General features: G+C 46.9%; 2 protein-coding genes across 7 annotated transcripts; both read left to right on the top strand.

Moving 5' to 3' along the window:
- The first annotated feature begins 1,539 nt into the window (after positions 1-1,539).
- Positions 1,540-6,092, top strand: LOC137461991 (transmembrane protein 45B-like). Its single transcript, XM_068171910.1, has 5 exons — positions 1,540-1,728; positions 2,227-2,439; positions 3,432-3,616; positions 4,587-4,732; positions 5,398-6,092. The coding sequence occupies exons 1-5, from the start codon at positions 1,545-1,547 to the stop codon at positions 5,513-5,515; spliced, it is 846 nt and encodes a 281-aa protein (XP_068028011.1). The 5' UTR covers positions 1,540-1,544; the 3' UTR covers positions 5,516-6,092.
- A 3,155-nt stretch (positions 6,093-9,247) lies between these two features.
- On the top strand, positions 9,248-16,750 carry LOC137462038 (transmembrane protein 45B-like). Of its 6 annotated transcripts, none has more exons than XM_068172000.1 (7): positions 9,262-9,280; positions 12,759-12,928; positions 13,669-13,867; positions 14,130-14,342; positions 14,980-15,164; positions 15,795-15,940; positions 16,197-16,750. In XM_068172000.1, exons 3-7 carry the CDS (start codon positions 13,678-13,680, stop codon positions 16,324-16,326), a joined length of 864 nt encoding a protein of 287 aa, XP_068028101.1. In that variant the 5' UTR covers positions 9,262-9,280; positions 12,759-12,928; positions 13,669-13,677; the 3' UTR covers positions 16,327-16,750. The 6 variants fall into 6 exon arrangements, with proteins under 6 accessions (XP_068028098.1, XP_068028101.1, XP_068028104.1 ...); XM_068171999.1 differs by lacking the exon at positions 9,262-9,280 and adding an exon at positions 9,907-10,714; XM_068171997.1 differs by lacking the exon at positions 12,759-12,928 and having other exon boundaries at positions 9,248-9,280.
- Positions 16,751-23,940: the final 7,190 nt, after the last annotated feature.

Below are 23,940 nucleotides of genomic sequence, written 5' to 3'. Positions count from 1 at the left end.
GCATGTACCAGGGTGATATTTGCACATGGAGCCGATGTTTGCTTAGCTTGAGCTGTTGGGCTAGCTGTTTGGTTAAAGCAGCTCGGATCAGGCAGGTTGGTTGCAGGGATTTAGGAGATTAGTTTTAACCCTATGGATTTTTCTGCTCAGGGACAGAGTCCTCTGGGAGATGGTATCTGCACCAGCCGTGGACTTCAAGGGATGAAACAAGGTGTCCCTGGGACAAACCGACCTGAAATCAGATAGTAATAAAGCCAAAGAAACAACTCCCTTTCTCCAAGGCTGACAGCAACAACTCATGTTTAACCCCACACGCAAATTATCCCTTGTGCAACAGCAGAATAAGAGCATTTTTGGCTTATATTTTCAGCAAGTGGTGACTGAAGACCAAAATGCTGCCGGGGAAGGCCGTTTCAGGATAATCAGGATGTCTGTGATGGGGAGGTCGGATATAGGTCCAAACCATGCAACTCTGCTATGTGGAGGGACAGCATCCACTCCACAAGGGAGACAGTTTCTGCCCACGGTTAAGAGTAGATTAGCACAGAGAAGTTACTAAACAGAGAAGGAAGTCCTGGGCACCAACAGCACAGCCTTGTTATCAATTAAAACACTCCTAATTACCCAGTCTGACACCACCTCACACCAAGGCAGCCCTCAAACATATGGTTGAGCCCACATGAAAGAGCTGATCAGTTCTCAACCTAATTAAGCAAACAGCAAACAGGAGCTGGCTGGGTTTAATTGCTGTAATTCTCCCAGGAAATGGGTCTCCAAGCATCCTGCAAACCATACGTGTGTGCACTCCAGCACAGAGGCTCCAGCAGCTTGGTGCAAGTCCTGATTTAGGGATGCTCAGGAGAAGGAAGGAGTGCGAGCAGGTCAGGATGGAGAGAATGACTTGATTTGTTTGCCCAAACCCACAATGTTTTGTTTCCAGCAGCTTTTGGGGTATTTTTGAAGGCATATTTTTAACAAAATGCTTTGGTTTGTGGAATAGATGCAGGATTTTTTCACCTCTTCTATGGCCTGAAATAATTCCAGAGATTTTTAAAAATTTTGGACTTTGCACACCACTTCCATGGCTGTTCATGGAGCTAAAGGAACACTCTTCTGTTTACTCCTAGATGTTCCTGTTTTTCCTGTATATTATCTCTCCTACCTGGTCCTGAAAAGCCCTGGTCAGCAGCAGATCCTTATGTTAATACTTTCAGGAGAGCAAGAAAAGCAGCACCTACTGCTGAGAGAGATCCTTGGAATTAAAGGTTCAGGCTGAGATGTGTCAGACATTGCAGCAGATTTGGGGCTTTTTTTGAAACAACTGTGGCTTTTTTTGACATTTCCTAATCTTGAGGCAAGGATCTCAGAAAGGTCCCAGGAGTTCCCTGTGCTCCTTCCTATTCCCATGGGCTTGGTCAAGCCTACTCCAGTCCTCCCTGAAGGGGAAATCCTATTTTTTTTCCCCAGTGTTATGCCAAATAACTTGTGTAAATTGAATAATTACATTGTTTTTCTTTGCCTTGTAGTCAGAAGAGGTTGACAGGATGGCGAATTTTAAGGGTCACGCGCTTCCAGGCAGCTTCTTCCTGCTCTTTGGACTCTGGTGGTCAGTGAAATACCCACTGCAGTATCTCAGCCAGAAAGTAAATAAAAAATCCCACAGGGCTTACTGTTTCCAGCGTGTGGATGCCATTGAAGGGGGAATCAAAATCCTCTTTTCTCTAATAGGTAAGGGTTATATTTCACTTGCTATGGCAGTATTCACCTAGCCTGCACTGATGACAGTACAGGAGGCCTGACTCCATAGAAACTGGTCTAGATGTGGAAGGATCAGAGAATCCTTAAGGCTGGGAAAGGCCTCTTAGATCATTGAGTCCAACCACTAACCACTGCCACGTCCACCATTAAACCATGAACCTGAGCACCATATCTACATATTTTTGAATCCTTCCAAGTATGGTGATTCCAGCACTCCCCTGGGCAGCCTGGATGCATCCTTGATGTCCATCTTGACTTGATTTCTGGGATAGTTTGATGTGGAAAAACAAGTATCATACCCCTTCCCAAAGCTGAGCTGCCATTGAACACAGGCCTGATTTTTCCATCCAGTCTTTTCTCCCTAATGCAAACTCACCAGCTCCTGCTTCAGAACCCCCAGCAGAAAGGAGTAGTGTCAACCATTGCAAATAAAACCCCAGAAACTCCATATTCTTGGGTGTCCTACAGGGATGCTGGCGGAGCAGTTTGTCCCTGATGGTCCCCACTTGTACCTGTACAGTGGGGAGAAGCACGACTGGGTGAAGCTGATGAACTGGCAGCACACCACCATGTACCTCTTCTACGGCCTCTCCGGGGTGGTAGATGTCCTCACCTACATGTCCCAGGTGGTGCCGCAGGGTCTGGATCGCCTTATGTTGGCTGTGGCCGTGTTTGTTGAAGGTTGGTAGAAGGTGGTGCTTAATTTGGGGAGGGATACTGGGGATCAAGTCAGAGAGGGCTAAAATTTGCCTGACTGAGATACGGCTCCGGATGCCTCTGGAGATAGGACACAGGGCAGGCTGGGATGGAATGAGATGGGAAACACAGTCCTGAATAAGTTCTGGTTTGGGACTTCTGAGGCTACTGCAGTGCAAAGCAGTAGAATGAGGTTCCTTGTTACGATAAATGGCTGGTGAACTCTGCATTCCTCTGCCATCCACAGGCTGTTCTCCTGCCCCATGTTCCCCCTGAGAGCCATTAATTGCACTGCAGGCATCATTAGCCTCATCTCCTTGCATGGCACGTGGCACTTTGAAGTGATTTCTTTCAGCTTCAGCACTTCACCAGTATCATTCTGTCTTCAGGCTGCCTTGCAAGTCGCCAGCCAGGATTCCAGACCCCTTTTGGATCATAGAATCATATAAAGATTTGGCTTGGAAGGAAGCTTAAAGATCATCTAGTTCCAAAACTCTCATATGAGAAAAGAAGGTCTTATTTCTGTGGAACCCTCCTTAATGAAGGCACAGCTCCTGTTACTTTTCCTTTCCCGATCACAGCAGTTTTGTGTACATGTACACATGTACAGTTTGGCATGTAAGACCAGGAAATCTATTATTTACAGCTCCCAAAAAGTGGTGAAGTTAGCAATAAGAAAGAAGGACACAGCAGAAGCCTGGCTAGAAGGGAAGGGTCATCTGAAGAGGTGACAGCACAGATGTGGGAAGAAAACGACCCTGTCCTTGGTCACTCTATTGCTCAGATCCTCCTGCCCCAAGGTTGGGCATCTTCCAGGATGCTGGGATGCCAGGAGGGGACCTAGGGGATGGTGCTATGTGGAGTCTCCTCTTTCCATGATGGCCTGTCTCAATTTGCCATCCAGACAGGTGTTTTACTCAGCTTGGTGGCCACGGCTGTTGTTAATGCTGCTCTAAGCAGGGCTCGTGTTTTGGCAGGATGTCTCTTCTATTACCACGTCCTTCACCGCCCCATGCTGGATCAGCACATCCACTCCCTGCTGCTCATCACCATCTTCGCTGGGGCTGGCAGCATCCTACTGGAGGTTTTCCTGCGTGACAGCATTGTCCTGGAGATGTTCCGAGCCCACATCACCATTGTCCAGGGAACGTGGTTCTGGCAGGTCTGTTCTGCCTTCCCAGAGCAACGAAGCAAAGGGAAAAGAGGGGAACAAGTCATACATCATGTATCAATCACGTATCTCCCAAGGATTATTTTGCCAGGCTCACTTCATAAATAGCTCATAACCCAGAATGAAAATTTACTTCTCACAGGTCATCTCTGATGGCTGCTCCTGCTGCAAGAGCTATTTGTTTTGGCTTATTGCTTGTCCAGGGGGAAGAGCAAAAGCAAGTGAGCAACATTTTGCAGTACCTAATGATCAAATACTAATTGCTTAATGTGTCTAATGCTCCCTGCACCCCTCCCTCTGGTTTAGTGGAAAGATACAAATCCCATCAGCAATAAAACAACTGAGTTAAAATACAGCCAGCTGCTTGCTTTGGTAGGAGTTGGAAAAGCAAAGAAATCAGTTGGAGATAATTGCTCTCAAAACTAAGCTGTCAAAAAAAACCCCAAACAAACAAAAAAAGAAACAAAACCAAACCAACCAACCAACCAGCCAACAAAAAACAAACAAAAAACCAACCAAAATAACCACCCCAAAACCAAACTACTTTCCCTTCTCTTTTTCAAGTCTGTACTAGCTCAAACCAGCCTTTATTCAGAGGTAAAAAACTGGGCTGAGCTTGTAAAATACTAAATCTGGAATATTTAATGGATGGCTTGGAGTTTGGAATGCTGAAGGACAATTGTGTCTGGATATCGAACAGAAAAAGAGATATCTTGGGCACAGATTTACTTTGTGTGGCCTCTCATTGCAAGGATGGACTTCACTCTCAGCAAAAACCTCTATCCTGCTCAGAGCTCAAGTTCCTTGGTCACCACATGAATAAAGGTAACTCTTTGTGAGGGTGAAGAGGCTCTGGCACAGGTTGTTTAAGGTCCCTTCTAACCCAAACCGTTCTGGCATTCTGGGATTCTGTAATTTTTTTCCCAACATAGTTGCTCCACCAACTTCTTGTTCTACCCAGATCGGTGTTGTGCTGTTCCAGCCATGGGGAGGTCCCGTGTGGGATGAGAATGACCACAGCAACATCATGTTCCTCACGATGTGCTTCTTCTGGCACTGGGCAGCTGCTGTGGCCATCCTGGCTGTGAACTACACCCTCACTTACTGGTACGGCTGGGACAGGGGCTGGGACAGGAGCTGAGGCAGGTCTGGGGTAGGTAGGCAGGGTGGGATATCTGTAATGAGACAGATGTAACCCAGCCCTTCCTGCAGTACAAAATCACAGCTGAATAAGCAGACCAGAATACTGCAGGTTTTAGGGCACGGTGTTTGTTAAGTGCACAGAATGCAAAACAGTGTCAGCGATGGGCATGGGCATTAAATAGGAAGCAGTCATACAACTGAGTCCCTAGAGGTGCTCCTGGAAGTCACACTGCTTATTTTCCTCTGCAATGAGTGCTAAAGTCAAACTTCAGTTTGACAGAGACATCAAAACATTACCAGGACCCCCTGACACTTCATCCCCTGCCTTGCAAGGACTTCAAAGCAGTTGAAGGTCACTAAATTCTTGGAGGTACAAAAACTAAAACATGACCAGCCCCCAGTGTGGCTTTTCCAAGTGAAGATTATCCCACTTTAAGGGATGCTCTGAGGGATGCTGTGTAAGCTACAGAATGGATAGTTCAGTCCATGCCATCAAATAGACTTTATACAGAATGAAAACCTTTCAATGCCCCATCAATGGCATTTTAGGGCCTCTAGAATGAGGGTTCTGGTGAGTGGCATTAGGTTGGGGTTTTTTCTAATAATGATTTCTTGCTCCTATGCTGCAGCTGTCTCCAGAGGCTCCGGAGAGGCAGTGGAGAGCCCTACATCAGCCTGGGGGTCCGGCAGCAGAAGTGTGACAGCAGCTCCCAAGCTGCCTTCTTGAATGGCTCCGATGAAGAGTGAAGAGGGTGCAAACTCCTGCTCCAAATACATGAACAGTCCCTTTTCCAGAAGAAACAAATAGAATGAAATATTTTTGTTTTGGAAGAGTGAAAGATGCCCCCGTGGTGCTGCTGGGGGGAAGGCTGAGCACACAGGGGTGGCTGCCCTCCATCCATACCCAAATATCTCTGGCTCAGACACAGGCACAGCTTGAAGTGATTTTTAGCAGCAAAACAAAGCATGGAAATTCAACGTGACAAGATTACTTCATTCTATGGGCTCTTCTGTATGTTCCCATAGGGATGGAGGGCATCCTTTGGCCAGCTGACTTTTCCAAGAGCCTGGAGGCTTTGACCTGCCGTGATTGAAGTCAGGGAAATCTCTGGGCTAAGGTCATGCACCTCTGGAGCAAGGCATCACCCCAAGGACGACGAGTAAGAGAGTGTTGAATGTGAGATTATGGCAATTTTTGCAACACCAGGGCTTGATTGCACGCAATACAAATGTTATTATTGAAGCTTTGAAGTAAAGAGGGGTTTTGTTAATCATTTTCATGTTCACTTAAAGGCTAAGAGAGTAAATAAATGTGAATTAAAAATCCTCACTGAGCTGATATCCTTAAACTTAAGACTGATAAATTATAGAGCGTGTAATAATAGCTTAGAAACATCCATCCCTCAGATCTGCAAATCCTAAAGGACTGTAAAATACATGGCCATGCAGCAGGGATTCATGAAATGTCCCAGTTTTCCATTGAAATAAACCCCCTCAGCTTGGAAAGCAAGATGAAACAGACATACGGTTTGTTTTAGGCTGCCTTTAATAGTTAATTTCTTGCAAAAAGTGACTGGAAGTGTCACCTCCTAGACAGGAGGAAAATATGCTAGTACAGGGATTAAAAAAAATTATATACGTGCATCTGTATATATAAATAAATAAAATAACCACCAGCACAACGTAAATTGCTATTGTTCATGTCTCAAACCCCAGGGCTGGAAGGATGCTCTGCACTGAGATCTTCTCCCTTCTGTGTACCGGGGAATGGATTGCAAGAGATTTTTGTGCTCATGTTCATGACTGCACAGGTCCAAGGGAAGGCAAAGCTTGTCCTTTAACCCTTTTCCCCTTGTGCAAAGAGCCTGTCACAGACTGTAAAGACTGCAGCCTGAATTGTATCGCTTATTAACTCTGCTATAAAGAGTAGCTTTCCTTGAGTGCCAACTTTCCTGTCTATCTACTGCTAAGCTGGTTCATTTTGCAGGGCTGGATACTGGGAGGTGCAAACAGACTGGGCATGATGAGAATGAAGCAGCAGAGCTGCATGTCCATAAATCCATAGATTCCTGACTGGGTCTCATGAGTCGTAACCACTGAATATGAGGAGCATTTTGTAGGTATCTTTTTTTCTGCCAAGGCAGAATAGTTTTTCCAAACATCACAAATTCCTCTGGCTGCTGTGGGGAGACACAAACCATTCTGCAGATGCCACCTGCTAATGGCAGAGACCCCCTCCCCTCCCTTTGAGGAAGGGGACAAACCAAGTTAATGGGATTGCTGCAGGACAGGGACGGGTTCATTGAAGAGCAAAAAGGCTTTGTGTGATGCTCTGAATTATTTCTGGTCTTGTGTGAATTATTTTCTTTTAGGAAACATCCCAAGCATCACTATTCCCATTAAACAGCCAGGGGAGGGCAGCAGCTGCTTTTGGACTAGGAACAGATTCAAGCTGGATGCAGTCATCTTCCTCCTTCCCACCCTCGAAAGCCAGAGGTTTTTTCCATTCCAGGGCACAATGAAAGCACAGGGCACAAATGAAAGCTGAATTTGGTTTTAAAAGCACTCTTCGCTTTTGGAATTGGGATGGGGTTTATTTAATTCTTCACAGCTCTTAATCGAGTTGCTGTCTCCTTTTCCTCCTCCTTTCTTTGGCTCCTGTCACTGTATGGCAAAAAAACACCTTTTCCCTCCACAGCACCCAATGTCTGGAATAGTTTCTGTTTGCCTCATTAGCTCCCTGCTCCCACAAACATCCCAGGACTGTCAGCAAAGCACTCATTAATTTGTGTTCCAGCTCTGGAGCACATTCTTTTCCAAGGTATGAAGGTCAGGAAAGGAAGAGAGATCCAGCCTGTGATTAAGGAAGGAAATACAGATTGGGTTCATTTCTGCATGACAATTAATGATTTTCATTTCAACTAAAAACCATTTCTAAATAGTTTAGGTACCCAAACAAGGTGTGAAGGTGTCTGGATCAGTGGTGCAGAGATGGCTTAATATAATATATAGAGGTGCAACCTTAAGCCATCCTCACAATTATTTCTTGAGTGATGGATATTTTAGGACAGTCCTAGATGGACACTTGCTTTTAATATAACATTAATATCAAACAGTTGTTCTGGATCATGTTTTTCAGCATATAATATTTGGACTTGATGATCTTGGAAGTTTTCTCCAACCTAAACCATTCTATGATTCTATACATTGAGTTAACCTGTCTCTGTACTGGAGCCATCAGCCATGCAGCTGGAGTGGGCTGGGAGTGTGCTTGTATCCATATCCACAGTGATTTTAAAAAGAGCAGGATCCCTAGGTGGTGTCTCACAGATGTTTTTTTCTTGGGTAACTGTAGTCTGATGTTTGATTTTGTCACTCAGGTGTCCTGCTCATCCACAGCCGGAAGGAGCTGCTGATCCTGCCCTTCTTTTACAAAGGAGTCTAGACAACACCCCCAAAGCAGCTAAAGATCCTGGCAGCATTTTCTTCCTGCAGCTGGAAATACAAACTCTTCATCAGGAGCCAGCACAGCCCATCCACGAGCCACTCATTCCTGGGGCAGAGATAGGATCTCCTGCTGCCACCGGAACAACCACTTTTATGTGAGGCTGAAATTAAGGTGTAGCAGCAGAACAAGCCCTGCCTCTGCTTTTGCCACCTGTTGCCTGTTTATGAAAGCTGGTGTTATCATTCGTCATAATAATAATAATAATAATAATAATAATAATAATACTTTGCACTTCCCAAACAACCATCTGCAGCACTCGAGCTGCTGGCAAACCTTTAATTAGATTGTGCCTCCCACCACCCCCAGGAAGGAGACAAACATTATCACATTTTTTCATTAGCACTGAGGCTGATGATGAACCTTCAGGGAGAAGATGTTGCAGTTACAGCTGAGAGAAAAAGAAAAAACAAAAATACGAAATCAAATTCAATTCAGGGTTTAGCTTGAGGAGCTGGAGGGAGTCAGACACAGCTCTGCCTCCCTTAGTCTTTTCCTAGGAGTAAGAAGGGATGTATTCCTAAAGAACTGAAATGGAATCATACATTTGTGGCCACAGTGATTTTAGCATGCATGGAGTTTCAGTGACCTTCTAGGGGATTTTGGGGGATTTGCTATCTTTTCTCCTAACCACCTGTCAGAGTTAAATCCTCATTTTTCTCATGGGGATGGTTTAAAAGAAACCTAATTTCTCAAGTATTTAAGGCACTGAAAACTTCCTTCACTGTCAGTAACTTAACTTGCCATTTTCATAGAGGCTTTCTCTCTGGTCTTTACTGGCCCTTTATGGAAAAAGGCACATTGATCCTCTGTGTAGATACTTTCCAGCTGGGCCTTGTTCCTCCCATCACTCTCCAGCTGCTTCACTCCCATTTCATCTTTCCCCGCTTTCTCCAAGGGCTTGACTCCTACTGCTTGGGAAGCAGCTTCTTGCCCTTTGGGGTAGTGGTTTGTAGAGGCAGGTGGTTAAGAGGTCCCCTTCAGCAGATGGTGCTGCTGCAAAAATGGTATAGTTTTCGTCCTGCATTATTTTCAGGGGGAGGTCTGTAAGGAAGAACTCCCATGAGGGTTGTATTCCGCCTTGGATTTAATGTTGCAACAAGTTCCTAAGCTTAAGCTTGGGTGAAATTGCATTTGTGGAAGCCCTTTTGCTACTGTGAGCTTCCCAGGACCCTTTTGCAGGTGTACTCATCCCTGTTCCACTCATCCTGCTTCTCAGGCACCGTTGGAAGAGAGCAGTGATGGGTGTATGGCACAGCCTCTTGTTTTCCTTCCTTCCTTCCTTCCTTCCTTCCTTCCTTCCTTCCTTCCTTCCTTCCTTCCTTCCTTCCTTCCTTCCTTCCTTCCTCCCTCCCTCCCTCCCTCCCTCTTGATATGAAGATAATGGGAAAAAAAGGCTCCTGGCTATGGCTTGGTGGCTTTTTTGGCTGTGCTGGACCACAGCCCTTCAGCCTGGGGAGGCTGCTTTGCTTCTGTGCTGCTCCAGCCTTGGGTTTCTGTGGGTCGCTGGCTCTGGGCAGGGCTGGTCCTGCAAGGGCTCGCTCTGCTTGGGGTGGGTTTGGCAACATAAGTGAGAGAAATACACAAGTTCTTAGGAGAACTGCTGGTTTGAGAATGTGGCTGCGCCAGGGTCAGGGGCTTGGGCAGGGCTCTGAGGTGATGCTGGGTGTTTCTGCACCATCACCTCAGTGTTGTGGAAGGACATGAGGACACTCGGGTGGCCTGAGGTATTTATTTGCCTGAAGCACTTGCACTGCTCATCTCTGCAGCCATCAGTGGGATGGGCAGCAGCTTCGAGGTGGCTTGTGCCTGTGGTTGCTTGGTGAAGGGCAGTGTTGTTGTATTAGAGAGGAAAAGGAGTGGAAATAGGCTGTTGTGTCCTGCCTGCCGATTTTCTGGGGGAGAGAGGGCCATGGTCCCCATTTCTCAGCTGCTGTGGGCTGGGAGGTGAAGTTCACAAAGGCTCTGCTCTGGTTTGCGAGCTCCTGGCCCAAAATCTCCTGTCCTCAGGCAACTTTTATTAGATTGGATCCCCTAAAAGGGTTATCATGTCCCTGGCAGCCCAGTTCACAGACTTCCAGCAGAGCCCTGTCAGGCCTTGCTGCTGCCTTCTCTCTGCTTGGCTTTTTCCCATCATCCCAAGCCCCATCCTAACAACGCATGGTTGCCATGGGAACAGGATTTGGCTGCTTATTCTGATTTCTGTGGCAAACTCCAGGAGAGTTGTTGGCTGTTTTTTTTAATAGCAGACAGGAGGTAGCCCAGGTTGTGAAAGGTGGTTGACTCAGGGTGCTTTGAACTGGCCCACGGGACATTCAGCTCCAAACATCCTGTCTGAGGGGCACCTCCCCATGGTGGCTTCTCCCTTTATCTGCCTCTTCTGAGTAATAACCTCCTTGCTGACACATCTGGAGAGGGAGAAGGACAGGCAGGAGTCACAGGTAAACTCTTCCATCTGTACATTGGTGAGCAGCTGTGCCATGGGATGGACATGGCTGCTGGAACTTGGAAAGAAGGAGCATGGGGAGAACATCCATGAGAGACAAGGGTTCAGTGTGATGACAGCTGTGGGGGAGGCTGGTGGATGTGGTGCTGATGGTGCCAGAAATCTCTGGCTTTAGCCATTTTTTAGGGGGATTATTGTGTTTTGGAGCTGCGTGATAACAGAGGATGGAAGTTGTTCAGCCTGAAGAGGAGAAGGCTCTGGGAAGCCCTTAGAGCCCCTTCTAGTGCCTAGAGGGACCCCAGAAGAGCTGGAGAGGGACTCCTGGAGTGTCAGGACAAGGGGAATGGCTTCCCACTGCCAGAGGGCAGGGATAGATGGGATATTAGGAGGAAATCCTTCCCTGTGAGGGTGGGGAGGCCCTGGCACAGGGTGCCCAGAGGAGCTGTGGCTGCCCCATCCCTGAAAGTGTCCAAGGACGGAGGAGGAGTCACAAAGAAAAGACCCTCCCAAATGTCTGCAGCCAGGTGCTGAACTTGTCCTCTGCACACAAGCTGGCTGTCCTGGAATGCTGATGGGTGCTTGTAGGGAATGCTGGCATATCCAGAGGGACAGCAGCAATCCCCTCCACTAGAGCAGGTGGGGTCAAAAGCATGGATGGTGATGGATCTGGAACTGCAATGGCTCCAGGGCAGAGCTTGGAAGGTGGGCAGGAATGCTGTCCTTCCCAAGCCAAGCCTGAGGAGGCTGCGAGCAGTCAGGCACGGCTCTGGAAGGACAGCAGGCAGCTCCCAGGGGCGACTGAGCAGGAGCACCACAGCCTGGAAGCTGTGGAGGGAGAAGGGCAGCTCAGGTAATAACTTCTGTCTGCAGCTATATTTCAAGTGCTCTGACAGACAGAGCAGCTCCCAGGAGGAATAAATAACCTGATGTCTCTGCTCTTTCCTGGCTGCCACTTCCCTGGAGCTAAACGAGCTTTTATGTGAGTGTGGGCTCCAAAGCTGGAGTGGGGAAAGCCAGTGGGTCAGGGGTGTCGGGGTTGGGCTTGTTGGGCTGGTCGAGGGGCTCTGTCAGTGTGGGGGTTGTTTTTCTGTGCTTCAAATATGTGAGCTGTGCAAGTGCACTGTTGCTTGGAAACGTCTGGTTTTGCTGCAGAATAGTGGCTGTTTTATAAAAGGAGGTGGGATTTTTTTTGTAAGTAAGTGAGTTACATGAAAACTTCTGCTTGTCTGATGGTAGTTTGGGACATCTCTGCTACAAGAGGGATGCCTCAGGACATGGCTGGATTCTTAGAAGTGTTAAAAGTGTTCAAGGCCAGGTTGGAAGGGGCTTGGAGCAACCTGGTCCAGGGGAACATGTGCCTGCCCATGGCAGGGAGTTGTAAAGAGATGAACTCTAAGATCCTTTCCAGCCCAAACCATTCTGGGATCTATGGTGGCTGTTGAAGAGCTGTTTCCAGTTGCTGGGAAGCAAAGGAGACTCGTGACAACTCCCCAAAGCCTTGCTGGCTTGGACTGCAGAGGGGTTGCAAAGCAAGGGGATCCCTGATGCTGCAAGGAAGAGCGAGGCTGCTCTGCTGGGGAGAGGGATGGTCAGGGTAGGAGATTCCAGGGACAGCTCTGAAACAGCAGGTTGGGTCTGCTGGTAAAACAGGCCAAGCAGGACATGGCAGGTGGATGTGGGGTGACAGATCCCCAGGTTTATCCTGGATGCTGGTGGGGCTTGGATTGCACAGATTGCCTGTGTCCCAGAGATGCAAAGGATGACAGTGGTTTCTACATTCCAATCCTGTGTTTGCCACACAGAGCTGAGCCAGTCTGACCCATGCCAGCTCTGCAGCCATAACCTGACCTGGAACATCTTGCAGAGCTCTCCCTCACCTCAGGCATTTGCCATGCCACATCCTACCCTTGTTTTGCAGTGCCTAATTACTTTCTAGTGTGGGAGGACTTGGAGAACGTGCTTGAGTTGTTCATCCAACCTTTGTGATTGGATTGGTATTTATAAACACAGTGAGGATATGATCTGTGATGCAAGGGCAGGTCGGTGTGGAAGCTTTGGGATGAGTAATGCCTTCCTCTGTGCACATCCAAGCTGCAGAAAAAGAGCGGAAAGCCCATGAGGAGAAAAGTGACTCCTCCTTAGGTGGTAGAAGCTTGCAGAGAGCAAGGAGCTCTAGAGGTCTTTCTGGAGGGAGCAAGACCATCCCCAGGTAAAAAAATGCTAGAAACACTTAGATCATTATTTATTCCTTTCTGTGCGCGCTACACTCGGATTTTTATGAGGAATTTTGTTATGGCTAAAATACTTTGCAGGATATAAATTTGCTGTGCCTTTTGCTCCTCCCCATCCTACTTGGTTGGTACTCTGGCATTGATCTGACTTAGTCAAGGCTTTTTTTATGCTTCTTCCTATGGAGAGGAAATCTCTTGTGTCAAATCACCACTTGCGTGCCACACAAAAAGTTGTGTGGAATATGCATAAGGCTCTTTTTCCAAATGTTAATGGTTCCTGGGTTGCCTCCTCCTGCACAACCTAGAAAAGCCTTCACTAGCTGGAGCTCCTAATCCAGCACTGCATACACACCCTGGTAATTGCCTCGTTTGGAGCAAGTTTATGGTCTATGGAAATAATTGTCATGTTGCTTTTTATTGGTAAAACCTTTGTTGTGCTTCCTCTTCTAATAGCTGTTACACTTTCTTGGGCACAACTGTGTTGTTTTCTGGCATGAAGTTCTGATGATTTTATTTGCAGCCCCATAAATACATATATACACGGTGCTGCACAGTGGCAGTTTCCCTGTGCTGATATCCCATTTCTAGTATTCCCTGTTTGCACCTGAGCCATGTACATCTGCTCTGTCATGATGTGGATCCCTGGGGATGCTGAGCAGCCCAACAACTCCCTTGGGGATCCTTTAGGTTGTTCCTCAGGCACTGTTTGTCCTTGCAGGTCCAGAGAATGAGCCCAGTGCCAACAACTTTTTTGGGCAGTGCCCTGCGGGGCACTTTCTTCTTTGCCTTTGGCCTGTGGTGGTCGGTGAGATACCCCCTGAAGTACCTCAGGAGGAAAGGGGATGCTGAGGGCCAGCCAGGCCGTGGGCGCACAGAGATCTTCGAAGGCGTGGTCAAAGCTTTCTTTGCTCTAGTAGGTAAGAGAGGGTGATGATGAGTCTGTGCCCCAATATCTACTAGCACAGCAGCAACTCCCCCACAACACTGGGCCTATTTTAGTGAGAAACATCTGGTATGGGAGGGCTTAGGGACATGCTTGTGGCACACCCTGGGACGAGGAGCTTGCTGTCATTCTCCTGGGCAAACACCACTATGGCTCCACACCTGCAAAGGAACATTCCCTCAGGCTTGTCATTTCCCCATATATAAGGAAAAGTGACCTTTTCTCTCTTTGTCCAGGGATACTGGTGGAGCAATTTGTCCCCACTGGTCCCCACCTGCAGCTGTACAGCCCCAAGACACACAGCTGGACTGACCTCACCCACTGGCACTACTCCACCATCTACCTCTTCTTCCTCCTCTCCGGCATCACAGACGTGGTCTCGCACTCCCCACTCAAGCTGCCCCCTGGCTTGGACCGGCTCTCACTGTCCCTGGCTCTGCTTGTGGAAGGTGAATTGCACCTGGTGCTAGGGGAGGACACAGAATAAGGAATTGCTGCAGTGCTCATGGGTGTGACAGCTCCTGGGCAGTCTGGGGGCCACAAAGACAGATCTGGAGGGTGTGTGGATGCACAATGACACTGGCTTTGTGACAGTCACCCCCCTCTCTGCTCCTCCTAAATATGGATCCAACCATAGCTGGATGCCACAGGGGAGGCTTGAGGGATCTGTGCTTCTGCTGGTGGCCAGCAGCTCTCTCACTCTGAAAGTACAAAAAGGCATCATCCCCCCAGCTTGGTTGGATGCAGGGCGACAGATCCTGATACAAAGCTCCCCACCATCTTTTGAGCTCAAGGTGCCCATCCCTGTGTTCCTCCTGCAGCCCTGGCTGGGACACAGGAATTCCCCCAGGTAAAGGGGCTCAGAGACCTCCACAGGTGCAGGGGTTCCTCAGGAGCAGAGCTGAGCCAGTGCTGGGGCTGCCTGGTTATTGCAGAGGGAAGGTGGTGACAGCAGCTGGTGGCTCTCTGGTTCTTCCTTCCAAGGCAGATGGTAGCAAGGCCTGGAGCCTAAGAGTGAGTTTTCAGATGATTTTAAAGAGAAAAATCCCAGAGTGTCCTTTGCTAACACAGGGTGGATCTTGGCAGGTTTGCTCTTCTGTTTCCGTGACTACAGTGATGCTGTGCTGGACCAGCACCTCCACTCCCTGCTGGCCGTGGCTATCTTTGCCGGAGCCCTCTGTGCCCTCCTAGAGGTGTTCCTCCAAGACCATATCATCCTGGAGACCTTCAGGACCAGCTCCTTCCTTCTCCAAGGCTCTTGGCTTTGGCAGGTCAGTGTGTATCCAGCGTTCTCCTCAGATCATTGCCCCCAGGAAGCCGAGGGGAGTGGGGCTGCCCCTGTAGGCACATCTGTTTGGGTTAAACTTCTAGGCGGTTCAAATATCTTTGTAAATAAGAAGAGGAAATGAGGCTCAGTGCCAGAGCTGCCATCGTGAAGTGCATGTGTAATGTTGCAGCATGGACAGAGCTGGAAATGAATGGAAAATGGAAATTGGAGCCCAGAAGGGAAGGAAAATACAATCATGAATTTTTATTAATTTTATTAGGTCCATTTTCTTCCTCTGTTTGTTCCAAGTAACTAGAAACATCTGGAAATCTCTCATGTAATCTCCCAGCTTTTTGTCTAGGGGGAAATGCACAGACTGGCAATGTCACCTTTTGGATGTCACCCTTTTCCAAGATGCTGGGCTTGCACTCCAAGCCCTAAGGATTATCTGCAGAGGCTCCATCTCCTCCTGACACCCTTGTGTCAGTGGTTGGGCAGGCCAAAGGCAGTGTCCTAGGTGTTATTTGGGGTTACAGTGCCTCTAGTCTACAGTCAGCTGCAGCAGGTGGGCTAAAATCAGGAGGAAAACAGGAGGGATATGCTAAAGCCTGACCTCTCTTTCATCTGTGACCAGATTGGGTTTGTGTTGTCCCCTCCGTGGGGAGGACCAGGCTGGGATCAGAGCGACTCCAGCAACCTCTTGTTCCTCAACATGTGCTTCTGCTGGCACTACGTGGGTGCTCTTGCCGTTGTGACCGCCAACGCTGCCGCATCCCGCTGGTATGACGGGGTCCTGGCACAGTGCATGGGCTGGGGTGGCCAAGAGCAATACCCAGACCCAACAGTGGGCTGGGAAATCCATGCACCAGTGTGTCATGGGATAAGGAGTGGGGGTGTCCATGCGTATCCAAGCGCGGCTTGGCTGGCAGGGGTGGGCTCCGTGCCACCACAGAGCAGCCTTCCCAAGCAGGGTGGGGTGAGCCAGTGGCTCTCACTACCCACAAGTCCCTGACCATTGTCACTGTCTCTCCTGCAGCTGCAATGAGTCCTGCCAGCTGAAATTTGGGGACATCGACGTGGAGTTGGACTGTGGCTTGTGCCTCCACAGAGGGAAGAAGAGCTCCAGTGGTGCTTTGCTGCCAGAGAGCAGCTCAGATGACAAATGAGGCTTGGGCATGGAAATCTCTTCCCTGACAGTTTAGAGCTCTTGAGATGAGGTAGTCTTGATAAACTACAGCAGCACTTGACAGTGGAGCATTAGAAGCAGGAGGCAGGACCCTGAGGCAGAGCGTGACAGGAGATGCCAAGTCTTTCTTTGTGCATCCCTTTGGCAGCCACAAGTTCTTAATTCTCTGAGCTGCAGCTCAGGCTGCAGACTGCAGGACTAGTTTGCTGTTGGAGTCCAACTGGAGTGGCAAATCTGACTATTTTTTCTAACATTTTCATTTCTGCTTCTTCAGAAGGGAGCCAAGCCAGTGTTCAAAGCTCCTGGTGGCTGTCATTCGCTCTGGTGTTAATGGAGAGGGTTTTGTACAAAGCGGAATGTACAGACTATCTGTGATTACCAATAAAGTGCTTTAACATATCTCCTCCATGGATCTCTTGAACTCCATGCTGCAGGCTAAGGCAATGTTGGCTTCAAAATGGTTTGGGCAGTGGATGAAATATCTGAGGGGTGGGACTGTATGATTCAATGTGGATAAATCTGCCCAGGAAAGGATGGGTGGCCATTGGAAGGAAAGGATGGAGGGTAGCTGCTCTCCTGCTTGTTTATCATCAGAAGCTGAGTTAGGCATGTGAGCCAGGGGTTTGTGTTCCTGAGAGCAAAATGAGAGCATTTTCCCTTGAAGTAAAATGAGGGTTTCAGCTGTCTGGGGGTGGGTGTATGGATGGTCTTGGGAAGTCTCTGAGAGCCCTGCAGTGATTTCAAATTTTCTCCAAAACCTTTATTCCCTCCTTGGAGCTGGTCACTTCCAAACAAAACCTTCCAGTTAGGGGTGTCTGCCTTGCTGTTGGAGTCTCCTTTTGTTTGCAGCAGAACAGTGTGGGCAGGTCCTTTCTGCAGGGAGATGGAGAACAAAACCAAATTAAAAATATAGCATTAGGAGGATTAGTGAAAGAACATCACTAATCATCATCCAAAAGTTCATAATCAGCATCTAAAATGTTTGTGCCATGCCCTTGGCTGAGGGCTGGGCTGGGTGAAGAGGGGAGCACCAGCAGCATTGATTTTATTGTCTTCCGACACCTTTACTGTATTTCCCTAAGAAATGCAAGAGCCAGTTTAGTCTGAACGCATCCCTGATGTGCTGCACAGGCTGGGAGGAAAGAAAAATTCCTCCTACCTCAGACCAGTTGCAATTCCCAGCCTGATGGGAGCTCCCTGAAAGAGTGAGTACTGCCTATTTAGTTTTTTATTTTGCATTTTATTTTTATTTTTGTATTTTATTTTTGCTTTTTGTTTTGGTTTTGGGATTTTTTTTAATTTTATTCTTATATTTTCTCCTTTTGGAGCAGGGCTGGAAGACCAATGCTTTGTGTCCAGAAAAAAGCCTCAAGGAGCAGAGAAAACCAAGTAAGTGCAGTATTTTGGGCTCCCACGTTTGGCAACCACACACAGAGGATGAAGCAGGCTGCCCTCCTGAGCAATGGTTTCACCAGGACCTGGTTGCCTTTAAGTCAGGCTGATGTGGATCTCCAGTACTGGAGTGAGAGCTTGCATTGTGCTCCATGGAGGTGATGTGCTCCCATTGTTAATAATTCTCCTGGGACTACAAGTGGGGTCATTGTGTCAAGTTATTATAGACTGGCTCCCACTAATGGGAAGCTCAGTGCAGTGGTTACAACCTGGTGTACTGAGCTTGGATTGAAAAGAAGGGGATGAACAATCTCTTTCCCCTTTGATCAACTGATGTTACTTTTTTCCTGTTTTTTTTTCCTGCCCAAATGTTTTCTTTTCAGTACTGAATCTCTTACTGAGGGTTTTGCTGCATAAAATGTTGGGGTGTTTTGGTGGTATTCCTTCTTTCTTTGAATAGATGTAAGTAAGAGCAAATAGTAATCATCATGCTGTGTGTTTGACAGGGTCAGTGGGATCGTGCTCCAAGCCCAAGAAGGTTTCTTTGGGCAGGGCACCCAAAATTAGCTGTTACCATGTTAGGTGATAGAGCTGCCCCATATTTGATACATGACTAATGTTCTTCATGTCAATAAAGTAGAAAGAAGACATGAGGTTGTTGAGGCTGTGGCTGTGTTTGTTGAACAGTTCCCAGCTAGCCTGGGTATGGGACTGATATTTCCTGTAACATCTTCTCTCCCAGTAAAGCCTGAAGGGAATAAATCTAATAATTAAGTAGAGAGTCAGCCCCTGGCAAGGGTTAGAATGAGATGGTCTTTAAAATCCCTTTCAACCCAAACCATTCTGGCATTCCATGACTAGACAAGATGCAAGTGATCAGTAAAGACCCCACTGTCCACCCAAAAGCGTTGCTGGTCATGTGCCGTGGACATAGGTGACCCTGAAATAGGTGGGAGGTGGACACGTGTTTCATTGCAGTCCCTGCCTCGCTGAGGCAGGTTAGGATGTGTGCCTGCAGGAGATCAGTTACAGAGGACCTTGTTATTTATCATACACAGACCTGACAGATGCTGTTCCTGTTATTTTTCGACAGAACATTCAATTCCTTGTGTAGCTCCTGGTCTGTCTGTGCTGTTAGTCCCCAGGGAGATGCAGAGATGTGGATGATTTTCCTTGTCCATGGCCTGTGGTCTGTGATTCCCTGAAAAATACCTTGGCCAGAAAGCGATGCTGTGTCTCTTTGCTGTTTCACCCATTCTTAAGCTTTAAATGATAATGCTCAAATCGGGATTTAAGGTAATTCTTACCCACATTTTACCTTTTTTCTTGCCTATTGGCACACAAAAACACTAAGACTGGTGGTTTTGATGACAAATATTCCCTGCTGCACAGTTAAATTTGGAGAATTGATTGAGGTATCCAGAACACACGTGCTGAAGTGTTTGGAGTGAACAGGGACCTTCGCACTTCCAGATTGAATTCAGAAGTTTTCTCACAGCAAGGGTTAGGAGAATGTCATGGTAAGTTTTCCCATTTCCACAAATCCTCTGCTGCTGGTAAATGTCAGGAACAGGCTTTTACGCTGGAGGAACTGGCCATAGAAGCCTTTGGAGGATGGCTGGGTGTAATTTGGGTATCCTCTTGCCTCAGCCAGAGGGAAGAGAAACTCCTTGAAACCATATGGAAAAGTGCTGCTGGACAAGCTGAGGTGCTTTACAAACCCTCAGTACTCAGGTCTTTATGCAAAACCTTTTATTGTCATTGCTGAGAGATTTGCTGGAGATTCATGGTTTTAAAAGGAGTTGAAATTAGCACTTTAAGCACCACTAAAATCTATTGTTTCAGCTTAATTATTAAACTTAGCTTCCATCACCTGCTGAGTGCTGCCACTGCCATGAAAGGGTGGAAAAAATGTCCTTTCTTGCTGGGTTTAGGTGGTTCTTTTTTCCCCCTCTGGGCTGCTGGCATCTGATGAACGTGCTGCAGCTCTTGTTTCCTCCTTTGTTTCTTCCTCACTAGGAGACTCTATTGTCACAATGGACAAAACCTACCTAATTCTGCAATTTATCAAAATAAAAATTCTACCTGGCCAAGCTGTGGTACAGCTCCTATGAGGGCTGGATCTTAACTATACCTTGGGCCCCAGCAGTGTCACAGAAAGGAGAAATTTTTATTCTTAAACTATATCAGTTTCACATTTATTTATCCTGAAATTCAAAGTATTTTTTTAGATTGTGTAATGTTCTACACAGGGCCAGGAGTTTGAGTTTGTTTGGCTTTTAAAAGAGTTTTAGTTGGGTTTAATAGAGGAGGTTTGGGGATTAAAAGAGGGGTTTTGGGGTTTAAAAGACAGAGTTATGTAGGTTTAAATAGTTTTTCTATTGTGCTGTAGTTCTGCTTTAACCTAATGTTGTATCAAACATTTTTGTTACAGAAGTCTTTGGAAGGTGGGAGCAGAAAAGTGTAGTTGGCCCAAAATCCTTGTCTTTCCTAGGGCTCCAATAAAGAATGGAAGATGCTCAGCTGCTGGTTTTAATTATTGACTGAAGGAAAACTAAGTTACAGTGTCCATATCTGTGTACAGTTTAAGTTTCCTGATGTCCTGTAGCAAATTCCAAGTAAAATTTGGATTTAAATGGTAAAATAAGAACTGGAGATGCAGTTCCCAGCTTAACTCCTGGAGGCAGAGCTGTAGAGTTTAATTAACCAATTGATTACTAATTATCACTTGAGCACATAGATTACTTGACTGAGCTTCTGTAGAAACCAGTTTTATATTTTAGACCAGCTTTAACAGCAGAGCTGGAGCCTCTCAGACAGCACTGGATGTGTAAACATGACTGTAAAGCTGTTTTGTGGGCAAAGAAATTCCTGTTCTTCTTTGGGTAGAGAACGTTTGTTCTGTGCTTTGTGTTTAATTGGAAGAGGAGAAGCTTCACAATTAAAGATGATTTAGACCAAGTACATTGGATCTTTGTTCAAGCAAAATGCAACACCCTTAAAATAAAAGTAAAAATAAAGTAACTTTTGCTTTACTTTTAATTTTTCTTTTAAGCTTTGCTTACATTTATTTTCACTTATTGTTATTTACTTTAATTTTCACCTGTTTATTTTTGCTTTTATTTTCAGTTATTTTTATATTCACTTGAACTTCTTTTTTTTTTATTAAAATATATTTAAATATTAAAGAAAAAAATCCAAACACCACCAGGTCCCCCCCGCCCCCGACTTGTTCCACCCCAGCCAAAATCCAAACCGCTGAGATAGATTCTGCCATGATGTTTTCTATTGTAAAAATGAAAACTGTAGCTCCCCCACTCCTCTAGAGTTTACACATTTAAAAAAAAGCCCCCCCCCCCCCCCAGGAAAAGAAGTAACACACCAACTACCTGGAAGTGTGCTCCTCTGGCTTATTAGGCATCCAAAAACACGCGATATCAAAAATTCTTTCAAATGAGCCAAAGTCTAAGTCCTTAATTGTGGAGACCCTGGGAGGCATCCCCTGGGTTAGGGAGACACAAGCAGCTTCCCTCAAAAAGCTGTTAGACCCCATTGGCTCCCTCCCCTATTCCTGTCTCTGAGCCACTCCCTCCCTCTTCCCCCATGGGCCCTTGTCTTTGTGCTGCCCCCATGCCACTGTCCAGCCCCGGCCTCTGGGCACAGAGAAAGCTGGAGACTCCCCATGAGGGTGCCTGGGACTCTGAACATCTTACCAGGCAGCTGAATTAAACCTCTGTGAATATTATGCAAAGGCCCTTTTTGCTTCCTTACCCTGGACTTTATTAGGAGCAATTCAGGCTGCAACACTTAATCAGAAAAAAATCACCATGATATCCATGCTGAAGCTCCTTTTTCAGCAAGATATTCCAAATATATCAGTAAAGTGTTGTGGTGGATGGACACATCCTAGGGTGTAAACAGTTTATATATACACACGCATATATGTATAGTCTGTAAAAGTAAAGAACACTTAAACATCCTCAAATACTCAGTGTCTTGAAAAAATATGAACTGACAGCACAGGAATAAATGCACCACCTAAACCCAGAGAGTGATTCAGAGCACAAACTGGGCCACTGGAAATTCAAGTGTTCTCTGCTTTTTTAAAAATAAACTTGAGCAAATAGGCCTGGAATGGTATTACAAGGACTTTTCTCATGTGTGGCTTGTAGTTCTTGATGCATCATCCTGAAAAGCAAAGGATGCTTCAAGTTCAGCCCAAAAAGCTGGTTTTGGTATCAAAGGAGCAAGGAGAAAGCAATTAGCAAAAGGCAATACAGACAACATTCCCAGAACTATGAGCAGAGAAAGGAACTAAACACATAATCTGTACAAAAAGGTTTATTAATGAAGTAACTGGAATAGCTGAAGGCTGGATCTGTGACCAAGCCTTGGGATAGTCCCAGTCTAGTTCTTGATACTCAGTACCTGGAGTGAACTTCAGTCGTTTACTTGTGTCACCAGCCAGGAGTAAACCCAAAATTCAGCTCTAAAAACATCTCAAACCACTGGGAATCCATCCCAGCAAAGAATGGCTGGATCATTACTTTACCTGCAGTTTATTTCTTTTCCAGTATCCAAATACTCACATGGCCATAAGGAGTGTTTCCTTCCTCGTGCCTGCTGAAAACTCATGTCCAAAATTACATTTTCACAGGATAACACAAAATCTAAAACAGATGATCCTGTTACATCCAAAAAAAAAAAAAAAAAAAAAAATGACACCAAAAGGTGGCACAGCAAGGGCTGAGCCCCAGAAAAAGGGCTGCACACAAATAAGTTTGCCCAGAGGAGGAAAAAAGGATATTTCCTTGTAGCCTGCTCTCAATGTAAAGATCCCCCTTTAGACTTCCTTGGCCTCAATAATCACATCGTTTTTCCTGCCCCAAAACCCGTGGGTACGGGCAGGAGAGCTGCTGCTGAAAAAAGCAGCATTATATTTGAGCACCCAGAGACCTGCTCTGACCCAAGCTGGGAGTTCAGTGGGATGCCCTCCAGAAGTTCCTTCCAGTCTTCATTTCTCCATGAGCCTGCACCAGCTGCAGGATTATTCCCTGCTGGACCACCACACTGAGAAAACAATTATTCCTCACTCTGCATTTGGTGAGACAGTGCCAGCCCCGGGAGAACCAGCCCCACTCTGTTCTCCACTGCAGGAAGCAGAGGCCCTGGTCAGCACACAGGAGAACAGCCCAACCCCTGCCTTTCACACATACTCCCTGCCATCCCAGGCAGCAACACCAAAAGCCCAGTCTGTAAGACCTCTGTAAGATTGCTGTAAGAACAGGCCCTCTGCCAGATGTTCACAAACCCTGGAAGCACCAAGCCCAGCTCCAGGATGGCAGCTCTGTGCCAAGTCCCCATTCTAACAGCCACTCAGGGAGCAGCTGAGGGAGCCAACCCCTCTGCTCAGAAGCCTTCATACCACTTTCTCCCTGCAGGTGTTGTCTCTGAAGTGCCTGTGCTTTCAGCTAAAAAAATAAATCCACCCTGGATTTATTTATTTATCCATCCAAGAGACCAGAGTTTCCCTCTTTTAGAGCTTGCCATAGACAGAGCCCTTCCTTCTCAGAGACCTTGCAGGAGGATACACCAAACAGCTGCTATGATATAATCCAGAAGGGATATTAAATCCCAGTCAACCATCTGCATATCCCTTACCCCTCGCTGACACTGTCTGGAGTATCAGAACAGAAGCACCCTCGGCCTCTTCAACATCAGAGCAATATACTTTACAGGGAGAGATTCTTCACAGCCACACACACATGGGATGATCAGAAAATTCAAAGCCAAGAGTGAACACATTCAAAGTCTCAGGTATTTCACTTCCTGCTGCAGAGTCAGGCAGAGAAAAGCCCCTGGTGTGGTGCAGGCAGGGACTCAGAGGAGGGAATTGATGTTCTCCCTGCCAGGGAATGTTCCCAGGGAGCAGGTGAGGAGGAGGAAGGAGATCCCTGCTCTCACATGGAACAGGTGAGATGCTCCTGAGAAGTTCCTGCCTCCAGAGGGGCCTCCAGCCCAGGTCCAGCAGATGGATGTTGCTGTGGAGACTGCAAGGATGTTGAGGATGTCAGGAGGATCATTCGCAGATAAACTGACTCCCCTTGCTCTTTCTGCTCTCACATTCAGGGATCATACCGGGAAATCTAAGGTATGGAAACAGAACTTTGGCTAAGGCTCCTACCTTCCTAGAGCACAGCCA

Source organism: Anomalospiza imberbis, chromosome 24, assembly GCF_031753505.1.
Source record: "Anomalospiza imberbis isolate Cuckoo-Finch-1a 21T00152 chromosome 24, ASM3175350v1, whole genome shotgun sequence".
In the NCBI taxonomy this organism is placed as follows: domain Eukaryota; kingdom Metazoa; phylum Chordata; class Aves; order Passeriformes; family Viduidae; genus Anomalospiza; species Anomalospiza imberbis.
This window is presented reverse-complemented; position numbering and strand designations above follow the sequence as displayed.

Excerpts from the sequence above, each read along its gene's own strand:
- LOC137461991 (XM_068171910.1), top strand. The coding sequence starts at position 1,545 with ATGGCGAATTTTAAGGGTCACGCGCTTCCAGGCAGCTTCTTCCTGCTC. Across the intron at positions 2,440-3,431 it reads TGTGGCCGTGTTTGTTGAAG|GATGTCTCTTCTATTACCAC; the intron begins GTTGGTAGAAGG and ends GTGTTTTGGCAG. Across the intron at positions 3,617-4,586 it reads AGGGAACGTGGTTCTGGCAG|ATCGGTGTTGTGCTGTTCCA; the intron begins GTCTGTTCTGCC and ends TGTTCTACCCAG.
- LOC137462038 (XM_068171997.1), top strand. Across the intron at positions 14,343-14,979 it reads CCTGGCTCTGCTTGTGGAAG|GTTTGCTCTTCTGTTTCCGT; the intron begins GTGAATTGCACC and ends GGATCTTGGCAG. Across the intron at positions 15,165-15,794 it reads AAGGCTCTTGGCTTTGGCAG|ATTGGGTTTGTGTTGTCCCC; the intron begins GTCAGTGTGTAT and ends ATCTGTGACCAG.